The sequence below is a fragment of the Salmo salar genome, chromosome ssa12, assembly GCF_905237065.1.
Source record: "Salmo salar chromosome ssa12, Ssal_v3.1, whole genome shotgun sequence".
Classification (NCBI taxonomy): Eukaryota; Metazoa; Chordata; class Actinopteri; order Salmoniformes; family Salmonidae; genus Salmo; species Salmo salar.
This window is the reverse complement of record NC_059453.1, coordinates 11,317,493-11,328,622: the sequence shown is the minus strand read 5'-3', so window position 1 is coordinate 11,328,622 and position 11,130 is coordinate 11,317,493. Positions and strand designations below refer to the sequence as shown.

Sequence of the window (11,130 nt, the reverse complement as noted above, 5' to 3'; positions counted from 1 at the left end):
TGTCAGAAATCTTGCTCTTTTGCATAATTCAACATACTAGAATACAACAACAAATGTTACATCTATTTAGCCTAACCAATGTGCAACACTAGCTAGGTTTCCATCCAATTGGCGACAGATTTTCATACAAATATTCTAAAATCAGCATAAAGATAATATGCACATTTTCCCACCAGTAGTGTGTTTGCACCAAACTGACGTGTTGCAGATATAAATTCAGTGCATGATGACGTAGTGCACACAAAATGTAATTTTTTGCTTATGTTTTCATGTACCGAATAAAAACCTAAAGTTCAATGTGTTTCCATCATACTTTCAACTCAACTGATGGTTTTGTTATAAAAATTGTTGTATTAAATAGTAAATGTGTCACTCTGATCTTGGCACGTGCGCTCTAACCAACAGCTCACAGGACAAAAGAGCCAGATTATTTGTATTTGTCACATGTCTGCTAAATGACGTAAATGTAAATGATGATCATGTCCCCAGAAAAATATATTTATTGGAAAAGAGCACTTTCTCCACCCTGTGAAGTTCCTCATAATTTATTTAATCTGTAGCCTAACAAACTGCATGCTTTCCCGACGAGTCGTAGTGGGAGGACCACACAACATGTCTTTGCGTGACTCATTTACAATGACGGCCTAGGAACAGTGGGTTAACTGTCTTGTTCAGGGGCAGAACAACAGATTTTTACCTTGTCAGCTCGGGGATTCGATCTAGCATCCTTTCGGTTACTAGACCAACGCTCTAACCACTAGGCTACCTGCCGCCCCATAAGATGATTGCTGATATGATGATATGATGATTACTGTGTCAATATTAGCACATAAAAGCATTTCCACCAACATTTCTCAGATAATACATTTTACCGACAGAAAAAGATCCCACCTTGTCAAGCATATTTTGTTTTGTCGACATTTGAAAAGCTTCCAGCCAAGTTTACTCACATAAAAAGGTTAGATGGAAACCTGGTTACTGTCAGTATTAATTAGATGTAGATGCCCAGCTTGGCAACACAATTATAAGGCCATTGTCAGGCACTGCACTGTGCTTTGCCTTCTGATGTTCTTTCAGGCTTTGTTTCCATTTAAAACAATTCCCACACTGATCACAGCTGTGCGGTTTCTCTCCAGAGTGTTTTCTCTGGTGTTGCTTTAGATTTCCTTTCTCATTGAAGCTCTTCCCACATTGGGAGCAGTGGAAAGGCTTCTTCTCTTTGTGTACTCTCTGATGTTTCTTTAGGTCTATTACCCAACTGAAGCTTTTTCCACATTGGGAGCAGTGGAAAGGCTTCTCTCCTGAGTGTTTTCTCTGGTGTTGCTTTAGATTTCCTTTCTCATTAAAGCTCTTCCCACATTGGGAGCAGTGGAAAGGCTTCTCCCCTGTGTGTATTCTCTGATGTTTCTTTAGGTCAGCTTTCTTACTGAAGCTCTTCCCACAGTGGGAGCAGTGGTGTGACTTTATTCCTGTGTGGTGTGACTTTAATCCTGTGTGAGTTAGCTGATGTCTCTTCAGATATGATGACAAACTGAAACACTTCCCACACTCTGAGCAGTGGTAAGTCTTCTCTCCACTGTGTATTCTCTGATGACGCTTAAGGATTCCTTCCAATTTAAAACTCTTCCCACAATGATCACAGCTATATGGTTTCTCTTCTGTGTGCATTACCTGGTGCTTCTTCAGATATGATGACAGACTGAAACCCTTCCCACACTGAGAGCAGTTAAAAGGCTTCTCACTAGTGTGAGTTAGCTGATGTGGTTTTAAATGTGATAACTGATTGAAACTTTTCCCGCACTCAGAGCAATGGTAAGTCTTCTCTCCTGTGTGTATTCTCTGGTGTTTATTTCGATTTCCTATATCACTGAAGCTCTTCCAACACTGAGAACAGTGAAAAGGCTTCTCTCCTGTGTGTATTCTCTGGTGAGCCTTTAAGGCGTCTACACGACAGAACCTCTTCCCACACTGAAAGCAGTGGTACGACTTCTTTCCCGTGTGATTAAGCTGGTGTGTCTTCAAGCTGCTTGGCGTCTGAAAACTCTTCTCACAATGAGCACACGGGTAGGTTTTCTTTATTTTGAGAGTTTGTTGGTGTGATTTGATGTGAATTGGACAAATAAAACTGTCTCTGCAATCTGAGCAGGGTCGGGGTCTACAAGTGTGTCTTCTCAACTCCTCTGGCTCATAGAAACTAGTGAAGCAGTCCATGCAGTGGTGATGTTTCTGTCTTGAGTTCCTCTGTCTGTGTTGTTTATGGTTTCCTGATGTTGTGGAACTGGGATCGCTGTCTGAGCCTGGATGGGAGCTCTCTCCTGTGAGAATATGTTAGAATCAGTAAGGGAACATTGAAAGGGGCTTTAAAATACTTTTGATACAAGCAGAAGCACTACAATAGTTTGGGAATCCCCTGTGGCGAACCAAGGCACCAACCTCTCTACATACTCCACACCTGAACTTACCTGGGTCAGTGATACTATCTACTTCTTCCTCCTCTTCCTCTAGATCTGGAGCAGACACTTCCCTGTTCTCCTCTTCTTCTTTGACTTCGCTCTCCTCCTGCTCTTCTTTTTTAACTGCTCTCTCCCCCTGCTCTTCTTTGACTGTTCTCTCCTCTTGCTCTTCTTTGACTGCTCTCTCCCCCTGCTCTTCTTCTTTGACTGTTCGCTCCTCCTCCTCTTCAGTGACTACTCGCTCTTCCTCCTCTTCTTCTTTGACTGCTTGCTCCTCCTCCTCTTCTTCTTCTTCAACTGTTCTCTCATGCTCTTCTTTGACTGCCATCTCTACTTCCTCTTTGACTGCTCTCTGATCCACCTCTTTTACTTCTATCTCCTCCTTGATTCCTCTCTCCTCCCATTCCTCTTTGACAATCACATTGAGTTCCAGTGTTTGACTGCAGTCCTCCAGCTTTACTGAGACAATCTCTGGACCCTGCTGTGCGCTTCTCTGGGCTTGAACACCACAGCCAGAACCTGGGGACTCTGTGGATTTGGGTACAGACATTGAAGGCTAGAGATGGATCAAAAAGAGGAAGCACATGTGAAAGGTGAGTTTCACAAAATACTGGAACAGCTTAGCTAATAAAGGGATAGACCATGCTAAATATTCCATGCACTAGGAATGCCTGCTAATAAAATGTAACTAGCTAGCTCACGTTGCTATGGTGATGGCAATGACAGCTAACGTCAGCAATGTGGAGCTATTATTGGTTTAGCTTTAGCTACACAGAAGAGTCAATGGACGAAGGTATCTTCTGTAGGAGAGAGATTAAGAGCTCCAACGCTCGGTCTGAACATTAACACACATCGCTTGCGGTATGGTTTTGGAAGTATACAGACATTATCTTTCATATCGGGGAGAAATAATAATAATTACGATTTGTATTTATTTCGATTTTTCAGGGAGTGATGCAACACTCTCAGCACCCCTACTTCCCACGGCTATGCCTGTATAAGGTCATTGGACTTTAAGGAGTACTGTGGTCAAGTGAGCTGACACTTGCAAAACACAGTTAAGCAATCGCACTTCAGTGTCCTCGTGATTTTTTTTATGCGTGAATACTCAACACTTTACGGTATCGCGTGTTTTCTGGTAGGGAAAGAGGATACCTAGAGCAGCTGCACAACAAAGCATTCAACCGAAAGGTGTCTTCCCCATTTAACCCAACCCCTTTTCAAATACATTGTCCTTGTTGGTTCTGACATCTTCAGGACAGGAATACCGGTTTACTTAACGGAGGAATAAACACACATGTTCATCATTGGTGTTTTAACCAGAACGGGGGAAAATGCACTTTATTTATTTTCGCACATGCGCAGTCATACATCTCTCATAGGGCATGACTGTACCAGTGTAAGAACACAATTCAACAACATATTAGTCCACATGCCAACACCCCCACTTGCTCTTATACTGTACAAGTCGTATTCAACCTAACTTTATCAACACATTTAGCTTACAGTTATTCATCTCACAAATGTCAGTTTATATTCCAAACATGTAACCCAAGAATTTTTCATTTTTGAACTTCGTTACAGGTTTAGTCAAAACATCTGCAGCCATGTCTGCCGTTGGACAATATTCAATACTTATTTTACCATCACTGAGTGCAGATCGAATGAAATGATATCTGATGTCGACATGTTTACATCTCTGACGACATACTGGGTTCTTTGACAGAGCAATTGCACCTTGGTTATCTTCAAAGATTGTTACTGGTGTATATTGGCACTCACTATCCATCTCGCCCAATAACTGTACAAGGTACAAACTTTCTTGTGTAGTAGCAGCCAGTGCCATGTACTCTGCTTCACATGTAGATAAAGCTACTGTTGGCTGCTTCTTAGACCTCCATGAAATGACAGGTCCACATTTAGTTAAACTAAAACAATACCCTGTTATGCTTCGTCTGTCACTTTGATCTGCTGCCCAATCAGCATCACTATATGCTACGAGGTTGAGTTTTTCCACCCCCCTTTTTGTAACACAACTCCTGATTCATTGTTCCCTTCAAGTACCTCAACACATGTTTAGCTGTTATCCAGTGTTGCTCTTTTGGTTCTGATAGGTATTGTGACAGCTTGCTGACAATCCAACTGATATCCGGTCTTGTACATGTCATCACATATATCAAGCTGCCTATCACTTCACGATACCTTTTTGAATCAATAAGTTCACCATCACCATCAAAGTTTAGTTTTTGTTCACATGGTGTTGACCTTGTCTTACAGTCTGACATACCAAACCTTTCCAGTATCTTTGTTATGTACCTTGTTTGGTTCATCGTTATTTTCCCTTCACTTTGTGTAAAATCAATGCCTAGGAAATGTCCAAGCCTCCCAAGATCTTTCATCTTAAATTTTTCACTTAACATTTCTTTTACACTTGTGAGTGAGTCACTATCACTAGCAGCGATAATTAGATCATCGACCCAAATTATCAAAATGATCCTTTCTGTTGCAGTTTGTTTGTTATAAACACAGTGATCAGCTGGGTTCTGTGTAAAACCATTTTCACTAAGGTGATCATGCAACATTTTGTTCCAGTTCCTTCCTGACTGTTTCAGGCCGTACAGTGACTTGTTCAGTTTACAGACTAGTTGCTCACCTGTATCTGACCTGACTTCAAAACCCTCTGGTTGCTCCATGTACACTTCACAGTCAATAGGAGCATGTAGATATGCTGTTTTGACATCCATCTGATGTAACTCTAAGTCATACTGAGCTGCTAGCTGCATCAAACAGCGTACTGATGTCATATTTGCAGTTGGAGAAAAAGTCTCCTTATAGTCTATTCCTGCCACTTGACTATACCCCTTTGCAACATATCTTGCCTTGTATGTCTCAGTCTCATCTGAATTGTTTTTGACCGCATAGACCCACCTGCCCCCCACTGCATTTTTACCCTCTGGCAGTGTGGTTAATGTGAATGTATCATTTTCCCTAAGGGAATCCATCTCCTCCTTCATAGCAGTAGCCCAAATCTCTGATTTTGGTGAAATCATTGCTTCTTTGAAGGTTTGTGGTGCATTGCACATTACTCTGTAGCAGTAGTCAACACTAGGTGGTATCTGGTCATCACATTTCACTTTACACTCATAGTCTTTTAAGTACTGGGGTTTCTTCCTCGCTCTGTCTGGATAGCGTGGACTCTGACCATCTGAAGTCTCAATTTGCACATCTTGTGTCTCTTCTGAGTTTTGATCTGCCATCTTGGCTTTCGGCATGGGGTTTTCAAATCTCTCCCCATGAAGATCATCACTGTTTTCCAAATCTGTCTGAGTTTGGTGTTCGACTACACCTTTTGTAACACACTTGACTAATCTGTTTTTAAGAACTTTCCCAGTGTCTGGGTAGTAGACTAGGTATGCTGGACTATTTTTATCATACCCGACAAAAATACCCTTTTCACATCTTGAGTCTAACTTTTTCTTGTTCTGTCTATATGCATAGCAAACAGATCCAAATTCTTTCATCTTTGAAAGATCAGGCTTTCTCCCAGTAAACATGTAGTGTGGAGTCTGTCCTACACGCTTATTGTAACACCTATTGCGAATTACTGCAGCAGTCATTACAGCATATGTCCACAAGTTCTTTGGTAGGTTGCTTTCAAGTAGCATGCATCTTGCCATTTCGAACAGTGTTCTCCAATTTCTCTCAGCGGTCCCATTTTGATGGGGTGAGTAAGGGGCTGAAGTTTCATGTCTTATGGCGTTCTTACTGAGCAGTGACTGGAACTCTTTGGCTGTGAATTCTGTGCCATTATCTGAACTGACACACTTTATTTTCCCATAAGGGGCCACATCAGCAATAAACTTCTCAGTAGCTTTTACAGTATCACTCTTTGCTTTTAGGAAATACACAAAAACTGCCCCTGAATAATCATCCGTAAATGCTAGAGTATATCTGAACCCATCTTTTGCCTCTGGCTCAATAGGGCCAGCCAAATCAGTGTGCACAAGCTCAAGAGCCGCTTTTACCTTTTCATCAGGCTCTCTGTTTCTGCTCTGAATAAATTTTCCCTGAGTGCAGATTTCACAGTTGAGGGTAGATTTGTCAATCTTACCTGTGATTTTCATTCCCTCGGTCACATTTTCTAACTTTGACACATCCTCAAAATTACAGTGGCCAAGAATTTTGTGCCATGTGTGAATATCATAGCACCCATGACATCCATCATCATTTTCATCACTTACAGTGTTAAGATAGTAAAGTCTATCGTACTCCTTGATGTCAAAAGTGGTACCGTTCTTGTGGATGAGCTTGTTACACCCCTGTCGAAAGTTGACTGAAGCTCCGTTGGCTGTCGCTGCTTTAACAGAGAAAATGTCCTGTGGAAACGACGGCACGTACAGCGCCTTCGTCAGCGTTGTTTTTACCCGACGACCCGTGTTGTCTCTCAGGTAAACCTCCGCTGCACCTCTCCTCTCCGCGACACCATTCGTTCTTGTTCCGTCAGCCAGCTCCACGGAATGTTTTTCCGGTTTGAAAGTCTCGTCAAACTCCTTAAACTTCCCGATGTCCGTGACTATATGTGACGTTGCTCCCGTATCAACCATCAGCCCTTTCTGTTTCAGTCCACTAACCTGACAGTCACTTATTCTGAATGCAAATGTGTGGCTTTCAGCATCTGTTGCTTGTTTCACATTGTCTCTTCTTTTTCGTCTGCAATTTGCGTCAGTATGAGTGGATCTCTTGCAAAAACTACACCACTGTCTCCGTTCTTTGCGCTCTCCAGTAACGGTACATTCCCGGGCCTTGTGCCCTTTCTGGCCACAGTTGAAGCAGGTTATCTCGGTCCCTTTATCTCTCCCTCTTGGCCAGCTAACTTTAATGTTACTTGCCTTCATCACGTTGTCGTCAGTGGAAATGGCGCTAAACTTCTCGGTGCTTTCATAGCTCCTCAACTTGGTTTTGAACTTGCCAAAAGTTGTCGGCTCGTCACTCTGCGTAATGTGGATGGCAAACGGCTTAAATGATTCGGGCAAACCTTTCAGAATCATTGCAATCAACAGCCCATCACTTAAAGTCTCTTCAGCATTTCTCAGTGCTGTAATAGCCGTCTCAGCACGAATGATATAGTCCGTAACACTTTCGTCAGCGGCTTTCTGAAGAGAAGTTAGTTCAGTGTAGAGGCTAATCACACGTGGCTTCCCTTTACCTGCATAATGTTCCCTCAATATCTTCAACGCTTTTCTCCCATCATCTGCTGCTTCTCTCATTATCAGGGAAAGACTTTTATCATCCAAAAGCTGTATCAATTCGGCGTAGGCTTCTTCATTTTTCTCTCCGTCTTCTTCATCTTCATCCACGCTCAATATGGCGGCCTTTAGCCCAAGCAAACGCAAGTGCCCCAAAAACTTTGTCTCCCATAACTCGTAGTTTTTTTCATCTCCGTCGAAATATAATCTATTCCATGTTCCCTCCTGGGCCCATAACCTGTTGGTTCTGACATCTTCAGGACAGGAATACCGGTTTACTTAACGGAGGAATAAACACACATGTTCATCATTGGTGTTTTAACCAGAACGGGGGAAAATGCACTTTATTTATTTTCGCACATGCGCAGTCATACATCTCTCATAGGGCATGACTGTACCAGTGTAAGAACACAATTCAACAACATATTAGTCCACATGCCAACAGTCCTAGAGAGATTTACACGGTTATCAAAACGTCACGCCTGTGTAAGCCTGCACGAATTAGCCCTTAGTTTCAAAAAAATCCCCTATGGGAAAAAAAAGTATGATGGACAAACGACGAACCATTTCCCCTCATACTGTGGTACTCTGCAGGGGGAGAAGAAAGCAAGAAAGAGGAGGATGGCAAAGCAAATCAGCACAAGGTATGCGTTGTTATGGTGATTTCAGTAAACAAACGGTGCAAATCAACATCCGGTTGAATGGCGGCATTTACCGTCGTGCTCATTGAAAACAATGGCATCCGGTGGCCGTGAGTTGTATTATTGAATACGTGTGTTTCAAACTGTCTGCTTGGAATGATTTGTAGCTGTAGTCTATCAGTGCATCCGATTCAGTTTCCCTACTAGAAAACATACCGTAAAGTGTTGTGTATTCACGCACCGAATTCAGGAGGAGAAACTTGCTTGATATGGCAGCTAGTTAGATATATAGCTCGTTAGCAAGCTAGCTAGCTAGCCAGATCATTGAATAGGCTAATTGTTGACACGTTGATCGGAGGCACGTGGACAAAAAATCCGACTGCTTTCTGTATTTGGAAACGTTCTAGAATATGTTAGAAAGCTTGATTTTTACCTTGACACTTGGTTTTGAATGTTAACAGGTATTGTTGTTGTAGCCCTCTTTTACCAGAACGAGATGTGCTCTACCTCGAGAATACAGATCTGCATTCTCAAGACAGTCATGGCTGCGCTAGATACTCACATTGCGCAACGCCATTAAATATATACTGTTTGTCTATTGTTGTGACTTAGATGAAGATCACATTTTATGACCAATTTATGCAGAAATCCAGGTTATTCCAAAGGGTTCACATACTTTTTCTTGCCACTGTACATACATTATACACAAGATAGCGTATCTATACATTCATACTCTAAGTTAGATATTAGAGAAGTTACATTTCAACTTCGGTAGGTCCTTCTACTACATAAACAAACCAAAGGAGGCTGGTGGGAGGAGCTATAGGAGAACGGGCGTATTGTAATGTCTGGAATGGGATAAATGGAACAGTATCAAACATATGGAAGCTACATGTTTGACTCAGTTCCATTTAATCAATTTTAGCCATTATAAATTGGTCTAAAGGGGGAGGTGGCACCCATTTCTGGTCTGGAGCGGGGTACACCCATTTTAAGTTGTATGCTTTATTTCTGCAATAAGACACGAGGGGGTGTGGTATATGGCCAATATACATTTTACATTTACGTCATTTAGCAGACGCTCTTATCCAGAGCAACTTACAAATTGGTGCATTCACCTTATGATATCCACCATGGCTAAGGGCTGTCCTTAGACGCAATGCGGAGTGCCTGGACTCAGCCCTTAGCTGTGGTATATTGGCCATATACCACAAACCCCCAAGGTGCCTTATTGCTATTATAAACTGGTTACCAACGTAATTAGATTAGTAAAAACAAATGTTTTGTCATACCCATGGTATACGGTCTGATATACCACGGCTGTCAGCCAGTCAGCATTCAGGGCTCGAACCACCCAGAGGGATGTGGTATATGGCCAATAAACCATGGCTAACGGCTGTACTTAGACGCAACGCTGAGTGCCTGGACACAGCCCGTAGCTGTGGTATACTGGCCATATATCACAAACCCCTGAGGTGCCTTATTGCTACTATAAACTGGTTACCAACAAAATTAGAGCAGTACAAATAAATGTTTTTTTGTCATACCCGCAGTATACGGTCTGTCAGCCAATCCGTACTCAGGGCTGGAACCACACAGTTCATAATTGAGTTTATACAACGGGTGGGTCTAATCCTAAATTCTGATGTTAAAACCGTATTCCAGCCGGTGTCTATTCTACAAATTACTACTGGCTCAATCTATGATGCTAAAATGCCTATTTACTCTGTTCCATCTGACTGCGCAATCCACTGTCTCATCAGCCCAGCCAGTTAGTTATACAATTAATCTCCACTATAAAAAGCATCTAGACATGATCTCACATGTCGTTCAGACTAACCTTTAGTTTTCAACAGCTGAGATTTGTATAAACCTAGCTGTCTGTCTCTCCGACATTTGCAACATTGTTTCAATATTCAAATTTGATCTCCAGCTGTCCCATAGTAATGAATGTGTCGGGATGAGACGGACAGGCAGACAGCTTTTCTCAGCCAGTTGAAATCAGGAATCAGCTGGCATAATTTGTATGGATATATGCAAAGAAATGTCAACTGAAAAAAGGTTAACCGAAACGAAGTGCAGCTAGTTTGCAGTCTTTCCAGCTTCAGTTTGAAGTGATTGTGTTAGCTGTGCTGTTGGCTAGCTCCTCTGAACAACAGTGTTGACGCGTGAACAAAGTTTCCATGCCAGGGAAATCGCGCCTCATTAGCTCATTGTAATGGATGTATCAAAATAAATGTCACTGGAAAACAGCTTTAACAAATGCGGCTACTTTGCTGTTATTCTGGCAGCACTTTTTGACGTGGCTAAATTTCTAACAACCGTGCCATTATATCCTCCAAACACTGGCTTCTCTGGCATTGTCACTTAATTAACCTGTAGTTGTTCTCTCTTTTCAGAAGCAAAATATCGTATTCCTGCTTAAATTTAGAATCTTTACCTTGTAAAGATTTTGCATGGGCTTTTTCTAAGATAGTGATTTATTTTTGTTTAATATCTAAATCAGATGTAAGTTTTGCCGAGGATGAGATTATCATTTGCCTAATGTACACTTAAAAGGCATCCCAAATTATATCGGGGCTCAGCTGTTCTCCATCCTCTTGTCTACATTTGTAAAATTCGGGGTCCAGCAGATGCGCTCTGTTCATTCTCCAAATTAATAAATGTATTTTCTATTGATGTAATTAAGCATGTTACCATAGAATGATCCCATATTACTATCAGATTCAGTGTTTAATTGTCACATGTATAGGGTTGCAAGTGTGATTGCAGTGTACAGTGAAAATCTTA

General features: G+C 41.8%; 1 protein-coding gene across 2 annotated transcripts in view; it reads right to left on the bottom strand.

Annotated features, from left to right (window-relative positions):
* Positions 1–704: 704 nt before the first annotated feature.
* The window catches only part of LOC106564160 (oocyte zinc finger protein XlCOF6), a 32,120-nt gene continuing 21,694 nt past the window's right edge, over positions 705–11,130 (bottom strand). The window contains exons 1-3 of one of the 2 annotated variants that reach the window (XM_045690680.1): positions 8,774–9,396; positions 2,463–3,009; positions 705–2,315 (exon numbers count right to left, since the gene is read on the bottom strand). In XM_045690680.1, the coding sequence (XP_045546636.1) occupies positions 988–2,315; positions 2,463–3,003 (1,869 nt within the window). In that variant the 5' untranslated portion in view covers positions 3,004–3,009; positions 8,774–9,396 and the 3' untranslated portion in view covers positions 705–987. Of the gene's footprint in view, positions 2,316–2,462; positions 3,010–8,773; positions 9,397–11,130 lie in introns of those variants that run through there. The other variant, XM_045690681.1, reaches the window with a different exon arrangement.